Here is a 21599-nt window from a genome sequence, read left to right as displayed (position 1 = left end):
CTTAAAATTGCAAAGCCTGTCAAGAAGTATTTCAACAAACAAAGTCAGCTTACCTGCCATCATTGTGGTGTCACAGGACGCATTAGGCCACACTATCATCAGATCCGGCATCAGAAGCCTCGAATCAAGAAACAAGAGCCAAAGGCAGGTAAGTCTAGCTCTAAACCTTACATGCCTTATCATGTTTTTCAACAAAAATGGCAATATCCTCAAAAGGGTTCCCCCTCATGCCGTCACTGTGGTAAGTATGGCCACATCAAGACCAAATGCTTTAGAGTGAAGCCTCCTAAGCCCAAGAAGAATTAGATCTATGAAGGGCTTGTCAACATGATGGAAAGTGTCCTAGTCAGATTGAACAATTTGGACATGGCTTACAACCCTGCCTCTCAGGTAAATAAGGTATTGGTAAGGAAGGATGAGACCATTTGCTCCTTAAGGGGGAGTGGACTTACCTAATAAAGCTGCAGTCTCACCATGTCTAGGATTTTGGTTTATAAATCTTAGTGCATGTCAAGTATGGTTGCATTGCATTGTTTATATTGCCATAACTAGTTTATGCTTTGCATTCTGTTTGTGGAACCATATATTTTCTATCCGCATATTTTCTCTTGTTGTCTTTGATGTGGTCTTTTGTTTACCAAAATATATCAATAATAAATAACCACTCGCAATAGGACGAATCCTTGTAGGATAAGGCTATAGAGAGGGTGTCGAACTTCAAGGACTACGTATGTGTTGTTATCAAGCTTTTTGAGATTAAATATAACTTAATTAAAAATATGTTTGATTTGGTTTATGTTTTCTAAAAATAAATGCATAAAAGTAAAAGACATAAATTTAAAGATAGTAGGGATGAGATAAAGAATAGGGGATTGATTTCACCACTCACCGCATAACAATGGTCAATCATAAATTAATAAGGAAAATTCATACTATACATGATATAAGACTTGTCTTATTCGAGTAGTCAAGAAATTACCTCTAAAGAATAAGTATAATCCATCTTCGGTTGGCACGGACCGTCCACCTAACCACTAAGATGCGGTACGACCCGTCTTCCCTAGGCATGGACTACCTACGTCTTTAATAGGATATACACACAATCAATGGAATAGTATAACTCATCTTCGGTTGGCACAGTCTGTCTACCTAAATTACACTAAACTAGGGTGTAGTACAATCCGTCTTCCCTAGGCATGGTCTATCCAATCCTCTTGATCATATATCAATTAAAACCGTTGTATATCAATCATTCACATAATTACAGAAAATATGAAGGATTGAATTCAATCAATATAAAAGACTTTCTAAGACAAGATAAGAATTTTATAATGATTGAATATAAACATTAAAATCAATTCTCACAGTTATACAACCATCATCCATAGAGAAAATACCAAACTAAACCATTGTTACCTGGAAATGGCTACATCAACACCCTATTAGAAATTTAGCCGCTCATCGTAGTGCTGGGATGGCCTCCTGCCATGTTCTTCTCCTCTTCAACTTGTCAGGCCTCCGAGAAGAATTTTTTGTCTAAATCTAAGCACAAGCCCAAGCACCAAGCACACCTCATCTTGAAGCTTAGGGGTCTATTTATAGGGAGCACACAAGTCCTAGAAGCCTATGGAATTCCAGAAAAATCGCTCTTGAGTCTTCTTGTCCAAGTAGGAAAAGGATTCCAAATTCGACCAGAATTGCGGTCCTTTATTTCGGGGCGATTTTGACATAGTAAATGTTCGAATTAGGGAAAAGTTATTTCTGTCATATTTGTTGTATTTTTTATTAGCTTTCCAACTCCACCAATTTCATTGCAATCCGATATCTGACTCAAAATTTATGATCCAAATACTGAGACATGTGCAGAATCCAAATTTGAATCCAATCCGATTTTGACTCTTAGTGGAGAAATTCCGATTTAATCATTCACTTGATTTGATTAAACTTAACCACATCATATAGGTATTCTATTATGATTGGTTAAGCTTAAACATATCTTCTAGGTCTTCTCAAAGTATACTTTAAGCCCAAAATCAATGGAATTAATTGTATCTTTATTTAAAACTTGAAAATAATAAAACAACACAAAATCAAACAAATAACAATGCTAAGGAATTAACATATATAAGTCAAGGGGCTTGAATGTGTAACATTCGACGCTTATCACACCCCCAAACATACATATTGCTAGTCCCTTAGCAATACAATACATGAAATAAAATTGAAAAATAACAAGATAAATCATTCTTTCGTGGGATGTACGATTGCATTTAGTATATGCAATAAGCCTTTAAACCCGTAGGACTCCCTAGTGGACGAGTGAAGTCTCGTGAGGGTTTGCCAGTAATGATACCCACAAACATTGTGCCTACCATGTTATCCCCAAGAATGTAGTATCATAAAAATAATGGTTCTCATTCATTGGCAAGCTTAAGAAAATAAACTCCATCTTCACAATTTCAGGGAATTAAAAATTAAGCTACTAACATGGCATTATGAGATATCACAAGATTCAATTAGTGTAAAGTGAATTTAACACATAGTCATGAGGTTACAAAACTAATCTCAATCATGAATGGTTCAACACTCAAAATTCGCTGGACTCCCCATTAGATAAAACAACCAAGGCATATATATTTATTATTATTATTATTATTATTATTATTATAATATATATGCAGGCTGTGCAATGCTTAGCTCCCTTAAGCTTTCTAATTGACCCATGTAACGAGTGTTAGATCAATGACTCCCAAACCAGATGGTTTTAGGGCATTAGGTGTAAAACACCCTAAAGACTTACTAACTCGAGTCAAAAAGGCTACGAAGCCAAACTTAGCCATTTTATCAATCAAAGAAAACTTCCACTTTTTGACGCGAGCACTCAATGCTTAATGAGGCAAGAGATCCGGTTACTCAGTGAAAAGCTCAAAGTGATCAATATTATTATTATTTCTTTCTTTCTTTTATTCTTTTATTCTTTCTTTTTTTTTTCTTTTCTTTTTTTTTTTTTTTTTTTTTTTTTTTTTTTCCTTTATACCGAGGTTATTCCTCTAATAAGTTACTCAGTTGCATCCAAGATATTGATAACAGGCATAACTGATTTCAAATTTCATACCCCACAGACTACGTGCTAGTGTGCTTGTGAGAATCAAATTGAAACAAGTAATATCTCATGCTGCCAAAGAAATTAACAAAACTTCTTAATTCCATAGTCAAGTGATCATGTGTTCATCATGTTAAGCTCACCAATGAAATACGAATCAGAATTCAAAATCAACGTCATGCTCAAGAATAACATAGCAAAATATTGGATAGTGTTTCGTTCTTCCATATCCCCAAACTTGAATCACACATTGTCCCTAATGTGTGTATAAAACTGAACATAACAATAAGAGGATAGGAATATCTGAATGAGCAGATGCGGGGCATATCATACCCCCAAACTTGATTGCAAAAACACATGTCCTAAAAAAGATAGTGATACTCCAACCAAATACTAGTAAAGTGCAACACATTGTTGTAAAAATATAAACTAAGAATGAAGCAACAATGGAGAAGATAAACCTGGACGGAGATCGTGTACCGTGGCCTGATAGAGGACTCGAACGTACAGGGTCTGTGCTCGAACCAATGAACTTGACTCATTTAGTCAAAATATGTGGGATCCGCCAAGCCAACGGAATCCACATCCTTGATGCGCTCAGTGTTCTTTGACCCTTAAGTTTAAATTTGAAGCACCAATCTTTTCTTCTCTTGGACCAGAGAGGATAAAGTTTACCTACAAAATGGTAATTCCGAATTCTCGCATATCGAGGTAGATCCCTCTGAGTATTCTTAAGTAGTTTCTCATCCGGAAGGAAATCATGGACTGGAATAGAATGAGGAGAATACACAAGGAAGTTTTCTACCTTGATGGTCTCTTTTTGCTCTTCTAATATCCCCAACAAACTACTCTCCTGAACTTTGGTAAATCACAAGCAATAGGGGCTCGGGGTTCATATGGCGTATCGAGAATAAGAGTGGATGATATATGAGCCTCAGTGCTCACTTCCTCGCCTTTTGCCCGATGTAGAGCTTGTGGGGCCTTAATCTGCTCCTCCTTCTTCTCTTCCCCTTGAATTTTGACCACTTCTCCATTATTCCTTGTGGTGATGGTTTGCTCATGATAAGAAGTACTCTCATCCATCACATAGTATCTATTAAGATCAGCCTCTGATTATCTTTGAAACTCTTCTTCTTCTATTTGCTTTGCCATCTGCTCCATCTGAAGCTCTAACTTTGCAATGGCTTGGAAGTGAGAGTGCAATGTCTGGCCCCGAGATTTCAAATTCTGATTGATCTCACCCATAAGTTTCAACATTTGAACTTGAACGTCAGAATCTGACTGAGTAGATGGTGTAGCCTGAGATTGCTGTTGTGGAGGCCAGTAGATGGGAGATGGCTCCTCTTCGTCAGCATCTATCTTAGCAATGGATTCAGAGCGAGAGTTCCATGTCTGACTGACAGAGGTCACTATCTGATCCATCTTGTTCATAAATTTCAACAGCTGATCTCGAAAATTCGAATCAAACCGAGGCGGTGTTGTGGCCTGAGAAGAAGGTTGCCAGTTATCCTCAAACTTAGCACAATATGGAGATGATTGCCATTGCTGGTGGGGAGGATGGAAGTTAGATGGTGGATAGGTCGCTTGATCATTGAACTGCGGATATGTCTGATGGTACAGTTCATGAAATTGTGGAGCATAACTTTCAGTAGCTTGAACTTGCCACGAGATATTAGACTGGTTGCTCCATCTTGGGTTATAGGAATCACAGTACGGCTCATTCCTCGGTCTAGACAACTGTGTGTTCATATGCTCATAAGAATAGTTAGAAAATTGTCTTGCAGTAGGACAATCTTTAACATGGTGATAAGGACTATAGCAATATGAACATGGTCCATGGGGTGTTGGAATGCCTCCCCACATGAACTAAATTGACAAAAAATAAAAATAAATAAAAACAAAGATTGAAAACAAAAAATAAAAATAAAGAAACCAAAATTAAAAAATAAAAATAAAAATAAAAACAGAAAAGAATCAAGTTAAATTCAATCTTTAAAACTTAATAATATAACCGTTTGCAGTCCCCGGCAACGGTGCCAAAAATTGATGTGGTCTTTTGTTTACCAAAATATATCAATAATAAATAACCACTCGCAATAGGACGAATCCTTGTAGGATAAGGCTATAGAGAGGGTGTCGAACCTCAAGGACTGCGTATGTGTTGTTATCAAGCTTTTTGAGATTAAATATAACTTAATTAAAAATATGTTTGATTTGGTTTTTGTTTTCTAAAAATAAATGCATAAAAGTAAAAGACATAAATTTAAAGATAGTAGGGATGAGATAAAGAATAGGGGATTGATTTCACCACTCACCGCATAACAATGGTCAATAATAAATTAACAAGGAAAATTCATACTATGCATGATATAAGACTCGTCTTACTCGAGTAGTCAAGAAATTACCTCTAAAGAATAAGTATAATCCATCTTCGGTTGGCACGGACCGTCCACCTAACCACTAAGATGCGGTACGACCCGTCTTCCCTAGGCATGGACTACCTACATCTTTAATAGGATATACACACAATCAATGGAATAGTATAACCCATCTTCAGTTGGCACAGACTATATACCTAAATTACACTAAACTAGGGTGTAGTACAATCCGTTTTCCATAGGCATGGTCTATCTAATCCTCTTGATCATATATCAATTAAAACCGTTGTATATCAATCATTCACATAATCACAGAAAATATGAAGGATTGAGTTCAATCAGTATAAAAGACTTTCTAAGACAAGATAAGAAATTTATAATGATTGAATATAAACATTAAAATCAATTCTCACAGTTATACAATCATCATGCATAGAGAACATCCCAAACTAAAATACAATTAAACCATTGTTACTTGGAAATGGCTACATCAACACCCTATTAGGAATTTAGCCGCTCATCGTAGTACTGGGATGGCCTCCTGCCATTTTCTTCTCCTCTTCAACTTGTCAGGCCTTCGAGAAGAATTTTCTGTCTAAATCTAAGCACAAGCCCAAGCAACAAGCACACCTCATCTTGAAGCTTAGGGGTCTATTTATAGGGAGCACACAAGTCCTAGAAGCCTATGGAATTCTGGAAAAATCGCTCTTGAGTCTTCTTGTCCAAGTAGGAGATTGAAACTTCAATCCAAGTAGGAAAAGGATTCCAAATTCGGCCAGAATTGCGGTCCTTTATTTCGGGGCGATTTTGACATAGTAAATGTTCGAATTAGGGAAAAGCTATTTCTGTCATATTTGTTGTATTTTTTATTAGCTTTCCAAATCCACCAATTTCATTGCAATCCGATATTTGACTCAAAATTTATGATCCAAATACTGAGACATGTGCAGAATCCAAATTTGAATCCAATCCGATTTTGACTCTTAGTGGAGAAATTCCGATTTAATCCTTCACTTGATTTGATTAAACTTAACCACATCATATAGGTATTCTATTATGATTGGTTAAGCTTAAACATATCTTCTAGGTCTTCTCAAAGTGTGCTTTAGGCCCAAAATCAATGGAATTAATTGTATCTTTATTTAAAACCTGAAAATAATAAAACAACACAAAATCAAACAAATAACAATGCTAAGGAATTAACATATATAAGTTAAGGGGCTTGAATGTGTAACATTCGACGCTTATCAGTCCTGAGAAAATGTCTCTAGCTACTTTTTTGTCTTGGTATTTCTAAACCTCTCTCCCTGAGGACAGGTTTGATCTTACCTCACATGCTAGGACTAGATATTGTCTCTTTTCCTCATAGCATATTTTTATTATTTTTCTGTCTTATTCTTTTTTTCAACATAATAAAAAGGGGGGGAGGGGGGGGGGGGGAAGATGCAGATTTTTTTTTTTTGATAGCTTTACAGATATTTCACGTCTTTTTGCCTGATATCTCAGCTCATTGTGCATTGATTGAATATGCTTATATATGATTAAGAGTTTATGTCTGATATGTGCTAAGTTTTCCTATTGCATCTTAATGCTAAATAGTTGTTTTTCTCATGCAATGAACAATTGCACACTATCCAAAGCTTCACTAAGGTACATTTCTTTTACTCTTTGATTTTTAGCTTCTAAAAATTCTGCTGAGAAAGATTTTTTTTGCTAAGATGGTCAAATTGACCAACTCGCTAGTTGAAACTGGTTGCTCTTGGGGTCTTTGAGTTTTCGATAATGTTTATGGATGGGCAAATTTGGGTCACGGCAGTGTGTATTTGTGGTGTTTTGGCTCTTTAATTTTCTGTTGAATGTTTGGGTCTTGTTTAAGATGAAACCTAGGGTTTTATTGGATTTTTGGCAAGGTTGGCTGGATCGATTGAGTTAGGGTGCTCTTGGAGTTTTGATTCTTGAATATGTTAGCCTATGATTAATGCTCTATTAATAGGTTGTTAATGTTTGATTGGAAATTGATTCTAATAGGTATTTTGATGGAAATCTGAATTGGTTTTAGGACTTGTAAATTGGGTGATAAAGTTGGTTTATATTTTATCATTAGAGATTAAATTTAATTGTGTTGGATTATTGTTTGGGTTTGTGTTGTAGGGGTTAATGCTAATTGAAAATGGTTGAATGGTTTGGCTAGTCTCTTGTAGTAGCCATGTATAGAGAGAGTGATTTTAATGGGTGTTCTTGATGGGATTCAAATATGGATTTTGGATTGATAATTTGTTATTGTTGGATTTGTTGTTCCTCTTAGGATCTTGATTTCGGTGGTTTTTGTTTATGTTAGTTGATGGCTAATGCCAAATCATACATTGTTGGAATTTTGGTAGTAAGAATGATAATAGTTATGAGATTTTGGAAGAAATTGTAGTTGATTGGGTTATTTAAATTGAGGGAATTTGTGGGCTGAGTTGATATAGTGTCTTGGGTGTGATTTTGAACAATGGTTGAATGATGTTTGAGCACTTGACTATGTTATGAGCGTGATTGGTTTGGATTTTAGAAAGTATGAGGAAGGATTAATGTATAAGGGCACTAGGACAATATGATAAATAGGTAAGTGTTAAACATTTGGCTCTACGAGTTAATGGTTGGAACATTTACCTAATTAGAAGTAGGTTAAGGAAATAAGTAAAGGTTAGAAGGCTTATAGAAACACATGAATGGGTTTCGGATTTAGTTAGTGACGTAACTAGATGATTAATGTGTCTATCTATGTAAGATGAAATACCCAAGTGTGTTATAAGAATAGGTTTAGCTTAAAAAGAGTTTGATAAATAAAGCTTAATAGTTAATAATGATAACATAGTAACTAAGTACCCAATTCACCTATCCATGTACACTAAGTATCGTAGTGTATCATCGGATTAGGTTTAAGCATTGAATGTGTATATGTATATATACACATGCATATACATGAGTTAAATATATATGTTAACTTAATAAATTAGTAAGCAAGCCGTTAAAGGATTAACAACGGTAATGTGACTTAATAATGATAAGTAGGCAAATAAAATAGTAAGGGCATTGTGTAGTTAATAAACAATATAAAATGTGAACCTAAAACCAATGATAACCTAGTAGTAGCTTAAGATACTTAACTAGACTTAGACACGGGTAATGCGAAGTGTGAGCACGCGGGTAGTTTTAGTGTCATAGAATGAGTCCCATAGCATAGTCTAACGTTATAATATTTGCAAGATAGTGTCCGGATTGGAGACTTCATTTGATTCTCCAATGTAGAGTCCAAGTGACTAGAATCTGAGGGGATGTTCAAGTCAAGAGTCTAATGCAGCTAGGTGATATTTTACTCATTGAAAAACTGTTATTTTTACATATTATAGAATTGCAAAATATATATGTTGTTTTATAAATTCGAACCAACTGTATGTTGAATATACCTATTTTGCTTGATTTGAATACTTTAGAGTTTGTTCAAATATATCAATGATGTTATGAAATGAGGTATGAATGAAATGTGTTGAATTGATTTAGAGTGTTTTAATGTGAGCTGTGGTTGAGATTTAAATTATGCAAAGTAGAATGATGAAATTACATGTTGATTGGTTTAGCGAATTTGAAGAAAGCACGATTTGCAAAGAATAGGAGTATAGAGTTTGAATTGTAAAGCATAAAGCATGAGCATGAGCATGAGCATGAGCATAAGAATGAAAGGAAGAGTAAGACTCAAAGAATGGAAAGGAAGGAAAGTCTCACAAAGAATGAAAAGACCATCATAAGCATGCATATCATTGTTTAAATTGTGTTATGTTTTCATGATATAGAATATCGTAGTTTTTATACTAGACGTATTAGTATGCCTAAGAGTTTTTAATGGCAAAAGAGCTTATGTATACTGCTATCGTCTAATTGCATAATTTTAAAACATTGAGCTTGGATGAACAAGAATATTGTCATGGTTCGGTATGAGTAATACAGTGTCGTAGGATTAGGTATATGAATTGTCGTGGCACGTCAGTTGGAAGTGCTTGGATACCCGAGTTTTACTCTAGTAACCGCATGGACAGCTACGTGCTCGACATGAAGTTGTAATGCCCTAGGATTCCGTGTTAACCATGTTCGGAAAATGATAGTAAACTTGTACTAAAGAGCGAGATGGCATGTTTTAAGCTTAGTGTGCTTGGTTTTGACGCTATTGGTTGCAATATCAGTGTGGCTTGGGAGTAGGTAGATGGATTGTCGTTGCACATCAGTAAGAAGTGCTTGGATATTAGAGTCTTACTCTAGTAACCGCATGGACAACTATGTGCTTTGACATGAAGTTGTAATGCCTTGAGGCACAGTGTTATCACAGTTAATAACGTTAGACCTATGTGCATTTGAGCTACCAACATAAAAGTATTATTGTAGGTGGGTTTATACGTGGTTGCTTCCAAGCCAATGGAACTTCTACGTATGGGTCCAACTACATAGTATGTTTTAAATGTTTTCTCATAGTCGGTGTTTGCTATATCAGCTATGGGGGTTTTTCAAACAAAATTTTATAAATTGGTAGCTGTTATAGCGTACACGAGACTAAAAAGAAAAGGTTGGTTCTTTGCGAAAACTCAGTTAGTTTAATATCACTGAGGTCTCAGTATTATGTACTGAGGCGGTGAACTCATCATTTCACCTATACAGATGTGGCAAACCCCCACAACCGTATAGATGATGTCTCTTTGGCTGCAGGTACTCGGGTCGTAGTTGATGGGGTCGTATACGTGCATTTGGGATATTATGACCGAAGCTCGCCGCGATGGTCGTAATTGCGGGACCATGGGTGTCCTCAGTTTTATAGGTTTTGTTATGGCTTGTGACACCTTTGTCACCTATTATTGTATAAAGCCAATTCTATTATGTATTTATATTGAGGAAAGACTTAAACACATAGATGTTAAATGGCTCTTGATGTTATTAATTTATGATAGGTGTTTAAGATGTGAATTCCGCTATTAGGTTTATGTTTTCCGCAGCATTGTAGTTAGATGTCGTACTCTGACTTACCAGGTACATATTATGGGGTATGTACCATATGTTGGCTCTACGACACATCGTCGTGCCATTGTGAGGATCCATTTGTATTTTAAGAGATTAATGTTTATGAAATGTTTTTTTTAAAAAAAAAAAAAAAAATGGGTCGTCACAGCAAATGGTATCAGAGCAGTTAGTTCTAAGGTTTGTTAGGAAAAGCGGAAGTCTAAGTTTGCATTGGAGTATAGGGATAACAAAAGAGCCTTAGGATTTTAAAAGCTTTAACAAAGACAAAAAGATTTAAATTAAGATCTTGTGTGCATTGCATAATTGTTGTAATGCATATGCTAGAATCTGTGTTGTCTATGTAGCATTGTTTTGAGAAGACAAACTATGCCACTTAGACAATCACTACTTTCTCGTATGGAAGTGTTGCATACGTCTCGACTGATTCGAGTGCAACTCATTCTTTTGTCTTAGAAGTATGGTTTGGATGCAAATCCTTAGGTCGAAACATGCGTGGCCCCTTGTTGGTGACGCTGTAATGGGTTGGCTTAAGTGTTTAGTCGTGTAGTCTTTTAAAAGAGTCTAGCATGATTGTGTTAAGCTATAGGCGATGTAAGAGAGCTTCTCGTGTGGGTAGACTAATAACCGTCCTTATGAGAAGTGATGACGTAATCTTATGGCACATTGAAGGAGACGACCAACAACCGAGATAACTATTCAAACAACGAGAGATGTATCCTCTGGGGATCCGACCAATAGGTTCAAGTCATGATAATAGAATGTTAATGTGAAACAGCCTAAACTAGTGAATGACAAAAATGACAAACCTTAAGATATCTTATTTTAACAATTTATGAATTTAAGAACAGTGTTAAAACTAGCAGCTAAGTTAAGAATGATTACTTAATAAGATTTAAGGGCTAAGCTTGAATGCTCTAAAACACGATTTCTAACACGAATTAATTTAAAAGATAGAAGTTCCAAAATGTTTTGTGTGTAAGACATGATGTATAATACTAGTGGTTATTAAAATGAAGGAATAGTTTAAAGAATAGCCCTTAGTAAAACTGTAAGTGTCGAATAACACTGTTGGAGATAGGATCAATGGTTAGAAAAGAGCAATATGATGATGTACCCTTGGATGAAATGCTGATGTCATCGCATACCTTGGATTGTAAAACCAATATATTTAGAGAAAATTTACATTTTGAAGGCATTGATGAAGGTAGAATAGTAAGAAATTAATGGATCAAATTGATAATATGTGGAGAATAAGTCACCAGTTATGAATAAGAGCAAGATGAGACATAGTAATGTTAGGTTGAGTATGACAATTTCAATGGTATATCTATTTAAGGATGATAATACCTATGATTTAAAGAGAAATAGGTTATAATATCACATGAGATTAAGTAAAAATTCTGGAAATTGGACATATAGTGAGCCCACACTAGACCTTCGGTGTCTTAAACGTCATAGTTGAGGACAATTGGGGTTGTTCCAATATGATTTTCAGAATTGATATGGTAAATGATAGAGGAGATTCATGTGACATTACAAAAAAAAGGGATATTGGCGACGTTTTAATTAGTGGCATTTAATTAAAATGATGCTAAATATATGAATTAGCGACGCTTAAATTACAAACGACGTTATTTTACGTCGCTTTTATAAAAAGACGGAAAATAACGTTGCTTGAGTTCTTAGCGACGCTAATATTCATTTTTTCGCGTCGCTTGAGTTTAGAAACGACGGGAAAATGAAATATTAATAATGCTACGTACTGAAATTCATCCCGTGCGCGAGCGCCTATAGCATTTTTTCCCACCTTAATTTTTCGTTTTCCCACGCACACACTGTACCTCTGTTGCCTTCTTACTTCTCTTTTCCCACTTTTCCCTCTTCCGGCCACCTCTAATCTCTTCATCTCTTTCATTTCGATCAGTCTCATTCTGTCTCAAACCCAGAAATTTCTTCAAGGAATCGATTCTTCTTGCAAAGGTATGAACTTCCATTCCTTCTGAAGAATATGATTCAACTCTTATTTTCTAGGGTTTGCTTCACATTGGGTATTTCTTCATATATATGTTGTTTGCATTTGAATCTCAGATTTTTAACTGATGTTTTGGGTTTCGATTTTACTGTTAAAGTCTTTTCTTGGCCTATAAACAAAATAATAAACTTTTGGTTTCAAAAAGCAAGAAGCATTTTCTTGACACCAATAGGATAGATATCGTCGTACATGACTTTCAAGGTGAAGAATCTATATGGGTCTTCACCATTAACGCTATAACAACCACAAGAACAGAGAATTGCTGTAGAGAATTACTCCTTCAGAAAGTGCATATGGAAGTGACAGTATTCCCACACTTGGAAAACAGGGGAATGAGATATTTAGTACATTTACAGTGATCACAAGTAACGATGACGAGTTATCTCCTGAGAAATAACTCAAAATTAGACTTATTGTTTGGACAGTCAGACCAACCATATTGTTCTACTGGTGAAAGTAGCTTAATATAAACAAAAAAATGGGAAAATGAAAGGTCTACTTGGTAAGGATTCAAATGGATGCAATATGTGCATCAATAATCACTGATATAATATATTATTTTGCAATGGACAAATTTATCCATAGAGTAGGTTGTCCCATGGCCACAGAATGAATGAAGTAGCTGTAACAAATGTTACTCTGCTCAAAGTGGGTGGGATTCTGACAGTGATGAATGAAGACATTCTAGCCATAGAATTATAGAACAAAAGGGACAAATACCTGAAGATTGAAATACTTGAAAGATATAACAGTTTAATCATGCACTAGCGCGGCTCTTGACATGAGCTACTCAGGGAAGCAAGCCAGATATCATATTTTGGGCAAAATGTGTGCATTTTTCTTAGAAAATTTATGGTCCTATTTTTTTAAAGCAGTTAACCATGATAGGATAACTTTTGCACCTTTCTCCCATGAACAATCCAATTTATATATCTATATATATATATATATACACACATATATCTTGTTTTGTTTTCTGTTGGGAAAACAAAAAACCCTGCATTCTCCCATTATGTATATATATATATGTGTGTGTGTGTGTGTGTGTGTGTGTATACACATATATCTTGTTCTGTTTTCTGTTGGGAAAACAGAAAACCCTGCATTCTCCCATTGTTCTTGTTTTGTTTCTAATCTTTGAGTTAATTGCTTAAAAGAGTGTTAACTTAATTATGTTTAATGGAAAACTAGATCTCCATATACAAAGAGACTTTGCACCCTCTGCAAAGAAACTAGATAGAGCTAATGGGTGTCTCTCACTCTCTCCAAATTTGTTCATCCACTTGTAGCTATCACTTTGGTGCGCACTTATTTGATGTGTATTTATGTCCATTGGGTGTTTCTCGTTTGGTGCACTTATCTACCAATCAAGAATTGGCTTTTGTTTGAGTTTGTGTGGTGAAATTCCCAATTTTTAGGGATTTGATTTTTCATTTGGTTTATATATTTTGTTTTCTGATTGTGCTGGGAAAGTCTGACTAAGAAATATTTGATAGTAACTTGTGGATATATAACCATCAATTGGACTAGGCGCTTTTTGAAGAAACCATTTGTATTTAGTTGGTCTGCAAGAATCTATAGAAAATCATTCTTAGAAGCCTAAATGGTAGAGAAAAGGCAAAAAAAATCCATTTATCTGCCTAAAGTGAATGCAATACTCAATGGATTATCTAGCTAGCTAGCTAGTGTTCTCTGCCTCAAACCTCTTAATACATCTTCATTGCACTAGGTTTGGAGACAATCCATGAATAACAAAAGGAATGAAAAAAGAAAAAAGAAGTTAAATCCATCACAAATCATAAGTATGAAGCTAGGGAACAAAATTCTGAAAGAAACCTTTTAAAGTGTTTCTAAAACCTCCCATGATGTTAAATCCATTATAAATCAAAACTATAAAGCTAGGGATCCAAAATGTTGAAAGACATTTTTCAAGTGTTTTTAAACCCTCATTTTCAGTTTCTTATTGATGTAAGTGAAATATTTACTTAAAAAAAAAAAGTCTCGTTGCAGTGGAGCAATATGTCATCCATGGTAGTAAAAATTAAATATGTATAGTTATTTAACATATATAATTATATTATTAGAAAATTTTGGTTATATATGTATTTTTCCAGATTATTCATTTTATTTAACTATAGTTTTATTACAAAATAATGGTTATGTTTGTGTTTAACCAAATAAGATGCAAGAAAAGAAATGAAGAGAAATAAGTAAGTTTTTTTTTTTGTTCAAATTGATTATCTAGATTATCTGTCTTTGACAAAAAAATACTAGCAGATTATCTATTATTGTGTTTTAATACTTGTTCATCAAAATATGCCTTTTGGATGATTAATAATTTATTCTTTCCTGTTGAGCAATTATAATAAATTATAAGTTATACCTAGAACTCTATGGATTAGTAAGTTAAGTTGCTTTTACAATTGTGTATATATTTACAATGTAGTGAAGCCATGGACAAGAGTTGGATGAGAAAATGAAGAGGATCAACAGAGTATATGGATGGAGTTGAGGAATTTATGATATTTTCAGCTGCCAACTCCAAAACTAAAGGGTTCATCGTGTGCCCATGTAAGAAGTGTTGTTTGGGCGTGACATTGCGGGAAGATGTTGTGTACGACCATTTGACATCAGGAGCAGGGATTTTGGAGGGTTACACCGAGTGGGTAATGCATGGGGAACAAGTTAACCCTTCCGTCAATAAGGACCCAATATTCGAAGGGTCCACTACAAGTCCCACCGATAGGATGCCAACACATGACAAGTCCAGTGGAATGCAAGCCATGCTTAGAGATGTTTTTGCTATGCACAATGATCAACTACATTATGGTGGATTTGACATGGGTATCGAAGCAGAAGCTGTAGAGGAAGATATTGCGGACTATGATGAAAATGCAAGTAAGTTCTACGCTTTGCTTAAAGAGGACGATAGGCCACTCCATGCGAATACAAAACATAGCAAATTGGGGGCTATTATATGTCTATACAATTTGAAGTGTATGGGTGGATGGAGTAACACACATTTCTCATTGTTGCTTGAATTTATCAATGAGTTGCTTCCAACGGATGCACATTTGCCTAATGACACATACCAGGCAAAAAAGTACCTGAAAGACTTGGGGCTTGAATATGAGAAGATCTCGGCGTGTCGCAATGATTGTATGCTATTTTGGAAGGAGAATGAGAAGTTAGACAAATGTACAATGTGCAATATGTCGAGGTGGAAGGATAACATAACTGATGAAGATGGTTCATCCCCAATATCAAAAAGAAAGCCGTTTAAGGTGTTGCGGTGGTTTCCTCTGATACCAAGGTTGCAAAGGTTGTTTATGTCACAGCATACTGCGACACACATGAAATGGCACGCTGTTGAGCGCACAAAAGATGGTGTACTAAGGCATCCAGCCGATGGTGAAGCATGGAAATCTTTCGATGCACATTACCCAGACTTCGCCAAAGATCCACGCAATGTCAGGCTCGGCTTATCGTCAGATGGATTCAATCCTTTTGGAAACATGAGCACTGCTCACAGTACATGGCTGGTATTGTTGGTACCGTACAACTTGCCTCCATGGATGTGCATGAAACAACCATATTTTATGTTATCCTTGATTATCCCAGGCCCAAGTTCACCTAGAATGAATATAGATGTTTCCCTACAGCCCCTCGTAACAGAACTTAACCAACTATGGGATGTTGGGGTACAGACTTTTGATGTATCCTTAAAAAAAAAGTTTATGTTGCGTGCAGCATTGATGTGGACAATAAACGACTTACCAGCGTACGGAGATTTGTCGGGATGGAGTACGAAAGGAAAAAAGGCTTGTCCTTGTTGTATGGATTCAACACGTTCTATGTGGTTAACTTATGGTAGAAAACAATGCTATATGGGCCACCGACGATGGTTACCTGAAGATCATATATGGAGAAAGAACAAGAGAGCATTCGATGGTATGGAAGAAATGGGACATCCATCTAGTGTGCCAAGTGGTGATGAGATAATGAAACAACTACAAGGTTTTGTAGAGAGGCCAAGGTCAGAGGGTGAGGGTTGGAAGAAGAGAAGTATATTCTTCACATTGCCCTATTGGAAAGATAATGAATTGCGTCACAACCTTGACGTGATGCACATTGAGAAGAATGTCGTCGATAATATAATTGGCACGCTGTTGGACATTAAAGGGAAAACGAAAGACAATTACGAAGCACATCAGGATCTACGAAAATTGGGTTTGAGATCAGCACTTCATCCTTTTACTGCGGATAACAACAAAACATATTTACCTGCAGCGAACTTCACAATGACAAAAACAGAGAAGTATGGCTTCCTAAAGGTGATAAGTGATGTAAGAGTGCCTGATGGATATGCTTCAAATGTGTCACGTTGTCTCAAACTTAAAGAATGTAGTATTGGGGGTATGAAAAGCCATGATAGCCACATACTCATGCAACAACTCATGCCAATTGCATTTCGCGGGTCCTTACCAAAGAAGGTTGTTGGTCCTTAATAGAGTTGTGTGGCTTCTTCAGAGAGATTTGTTCTAAAACACTACGCATTGAAGATCTGGACCGTCTTGAGTCCCGAATTCCTATAATATTGTGCAACTTGGAACAAATTTTCCCTCTTAGATTTTTTACGATTAGTGTGCATCTCGTCATGCATTTAGTTCGTGAATGCAGGCTAGGTGGACCGGTACACTACCGGTGGATGTATCCAATTGAGAGGTATTACTACCATAAAATAATGAAGTTTTTATTCTACACGATATTTTTTTTCAAATAGATTATGGTATTATGATCGGGTTTTTTTGTATTGTAGGAGTCTTGGTAGATTCAAATTTACCGTTCGTAACAAGGCTGCCCCGGAAGGGTCTATTGCTGAGGGCTACATTGCGAATGAATTGTTGACGTTTTGTTCGCGGTATTTACTTGACACGCCAACAATCCACACAATGCCTCGAAGAAACCCAGATGATTGTGGAGGGGCAATGACTAACATTACTCTTGACAGAATCACATTGATACATGCACATCGATATATTCTATTCAACTCTGATGACTTTCTTCCATTGCGCACGTGAGTTGCATTACAACTTTTTACAAATAATGATTATACAATTGATTGTTAGGTTACTTATGGTGAATTACATATATAGGATGCACATTGAGACGCTAAGGCAAACAAGCAATCGCAACAGGAAATCGGTTAAGGAGTTGCATATGAAGCATAGAGACGAATTTTGTGATTGGTACCGGGACTATGTAAGAAAACTTTAATAATTACTAATATAATATCGATTAATACAAAAATGCACCTTGATAATACGTTATACTCATTATGGTGAACGTTATCCAAATATCAGGTCGACCGATTGGATGAGACACGCAAAAATGAATTGGGTGAAAAACTTGTATGGCATTCGAAAGGGCCGATGAAATCTGCTATTGAATTTAATTGCTATGTGGTTAACGGAATGATGTTTCGCACTATTGAACATGATAATGGAAAGAGAACTCAGAATAGTGGGGTATGTGTCACAACTGTAGACGGCCCAACATATTACGACAAGCTTGTACGCATACTCGAGGTGCAGTATTACGATGAGACTCGATATGTGCTATTCAAGTGTGATTGGGCAGACATCAGAAAAGATAGGGGATACAAAGAGGATGAATATGGATTCCAACTTGTCAATTTCAAAAAGTTAATACACACGGGAGAGCAGATCATTGATGATCCATTCGTTTTATCTTCACAAGTATCCCAAGTATATTATGTCTAGGATGAGAGACATCCGGACTGGGTCGTTGCTGTGAAGACAAAAACAAGGCACGTGTACGATGTTGGTCTAGGGGAAGGTCACGATGATGACCCTGGTAACTATAAGGAGATTGAGCCTTTCAATTTGAATGCTAATTACGATGTTGATGTCACCAATGAAAATATTGAGGGTGCACGTATCGGTGTACCCGCCACCATAGTGCATTTTGAAAAGTACGTAAGATGCATGTGTTGACCCATTTCTTTTTTACACTTATTGTCTATGATTATATTGTGTTGACCCATTTCTTTTTTTCACTTACTTCCTATGATTATATTGTACATATTCTATCTATGATACATTGGCTTATTTATGTAGGTAGACATGCCACCAAAGACAAGACCGAGGTTGTCGCGACTTTGTAGGGTAGGAGTAGCCAGGACACATGAGACACATGATACAGCTGAGACACAGAGTCCTAGCGAACCACAAAATGAAGATGCTTATATGCCAACTTTTATCCAACCTCATGAGGAATCTTTGTTCCCGACAAATGTAGATTTGTCCAGCAACCATCATTTGTCAGAGCTTCTTGGTACGTCTATCCCCCCGTACCAAACAGGTCACATTTGTCCACCTACTCCACATCAGTAAGTTTGTTCCAACCAATCCTCCGACACGCCAGAAGCGTGTGTGCACCCACAGACACCAACACCCTCTTTTGAAGGACATGGGCAACCCTCCACTCAGCCGACTCAGCTACAGCAGCCGCAACAGTTACTCCATGGGCAGGTCTACACAATTGGTATGTATCAGGTGTTATATTTTATTTTCATTTCTAGCTTTCTCACTGATTTCATTTCTAGCATTCTACACTAATTATTTTGATGATTTATACCAAATTGCAGATAAGGACGGGGTAAGGAATGTGAGGACGGTTGGCGGTCCTTCGCAAATTTGGCAGATCCCTAATGGGGAAAAGGTAGTGATTAATTTTAATAACTCCTTCCAACCAACGGGCCCAGGTAGTGAAAGGTTCCGCAGGATTGCGGGAAAGCTTGTTAGAAGTGGAAAATTTGTAGATATTCGGACCAAGAGTTGGAAGAAGGTCCCACTACAAAAGAAGGAAGAACTTTGGAGCGCACTTATGGTATGGAATACACACACACACACACACACACACACACACACACACACATATAGAAAGTTTAACTTCTTATTTCTAATATGCGATTCTGTATTGCGTATAGAAAAAGTTTTGCGTCGAGCCTGGTAAACTGCTTAAAGATATTAAAAGGGTTGCATTCATGGATTTTGCAAAAAAAAGGAGAGACTTCAAGCATGCCGTGAAGCAATCACTGCAAATTCAACCAGGTGAAACCCTTGAGGATGTACTGGCAACGACACCAAATCTCCAGCTACTCGATGCGGAAGACATTGAGTGTTGTGTTGAAATGTGGTTGACAGAGGAGGATAGAGTGAGACGGCATTTCACATAGTAATATTTTTTTCACATATTTAAATTAATCTCCATATTAGTGATAGATTTTAATGATGTAGGTAAGGGCTGAGAGGAACAAGCAAATTCGTAGCTTGTCCAAGTTTACGCACACATCGGGGTCGAAGAGCTACGCCCGACTTGCCAATGAGAGGGTACATTATTTTTTATGCAATTAAATAAGATTTTTTTTTTTCACTCTATATAGTTACACGTAATTTGGTATATGATTTAATTGTTTTTGTAGGAGACATCGAGTGGATATGCCCCTTGGAGAACCGAAATTTTTATAGATACTCACTCGAAAAAGGATGGCACCCCTATGAATGATGAGGCCGCGGAAAAAATTGTAACTTTATTCTATTGATACAGTGTTTTAAATGGATTACCATTTACATATATTTTTTATAGGCTTCATTAACCTTTTTATTTTTTTTTTATTTTTTTTAACTTCTAATAATATGCAGGCAAAAATGAGGGAAATAGTGTCACAAGAGCCTCTGAGAGAACCAAATGTTTGTACACAGGGGTCAATACAATGGGCTTTGGACGACGCATATGCACAAGTCATGGGTGCGGAATACTCAGGGCGTGTACGTGGAACGGGGCTTGGGCCTACACCGGGCACAAATCATGTACATTTGGGGCATCTACATCTTCCTCCAACGAAACTAAACTTCTGAACAAGGTTAATGAGATGCAATCTCAAATGTTGCATATGCAAACAATGCATCAGAATGAGATAAGTGAAATGCGTAGGATGCTCCAAGCTTATATGGATAGAGGTGAGAACTCAATTGGAGTGCAAGATCCTGTCACACAATCTCCACCTGTGAGGCCTAGATCATCAGCCAGTAGTCAACCGGGTATGATTGTCACATTATATACTATCCACACCATACCTATTAAGGGAAAACACTAAATAACATGAGAGACGATGTTTTATAGGTGAACAAGCTGTGATGGAAGACGATGACGCTAATGCAGGACAACTAGGTGCATAGATGGCAGGAGGATGATGTTTTGGCAAGCAAAGGTCATGCATTAAACACTTACTATGCACTAATAAACTTTCTTTATTATATATATATATATATATATACACATGTGATCCAACTGGGTCAAATGTTTAATGTATACTTGTATTTTTGAGAGACGAATGTGCATGAGTCTCTTAATTTGGATCGGCAAATATTTTTGAGTTTATGGCTCATAATTAACAAAGTTATTCTTTAGTGATGTGAAACTTCTCGTCTATGATGCTTAGTATGCATGCATGTTGTTCATCACACCATGATCCTCCAGAGAATTTTTTTTTTTTTTTTTTAACTCTTTTCTAGCCCTTCAAAGTGGGTATATACATGCCATTATATAATAACATTCATGTGGTAGTCCTTTCTGTTATGCTATCTTATTCTCACTCCATCTTTGTTTCTAGCATTCCTTTGCCCCAATCTAAGGACATTAATGAGACTTATCCATGTTTTGAATTGTAGCTTAGAGAAAATTCTTCTTCTAATCCTTAATAAGTCACCATGAAAGTATATATATGCAACAGAGAAATGGTTAAAATTGTTCTCTAAGCCACCATGAATTTTTTATATACTAAAACTAAAAATAAAAAATAAAATTAAAAATCATAGAGATTGAACTAGAGACCTCAGTTAAGGAAACGACTTTGAATATATATCCCATATTCTGGTCTTGTCATGTCTCTCTAGTTTGGTCACAATGTAGTCGTTGAAGCCTAAATATATATTCCCCCTATAATCCATCA

At 36.3% G+C, this 21599-nt stretch overlaps 1 protein-coding gene across 1 annotated transcript; it reads left to right on the top strand.

Moving 5' to 3' along the window:
• The first annotated feature begins 15060 nt into the window (after window positions 1-15060).
• Window positions 15061-17070, top strand: LOC133868947 (uncharacterized). Its single transcript, XM_062305938.1, has one exon. The coding sequence runs from the start codon at window positions 15061-15063 to the stop codon at window positions 17068-17070; it is 2010 nt and encodes a 669-aa protein (XP_062161922.1).
• Window positions 17071-21599: the final 4529 nt, after the last annotated feature.

This window comes from Alnus glutinosa, chromosome 5 (assembly GCF_958979055.1).
Source record: "Alnus glutinosa chromosome 5, dhAlnGlut1.1, whole genome shotgun sequence".
Lineage (NCBI taxonomy): Eukaryota > Viridiplantae > Streptophyta > Magnoliopsida > Fagales > Betulaceae > Alnus > Alnus glutinosa.
The sequence above is the reverse complement of the archived record's forward strand: the minus strand, read 5'-3'. Positions and strand labels throughout refer to the sequence as shown.

Excerpts from the sequence above, each read along its gene's own strand:
- LOC133868947 (XM_062305938.1), top strand. The coding sequence starts at position 15,061 with ATGGATGGAGTTGAGGAATTTATGATATTTTCAGCTGCCAACTCCAAA.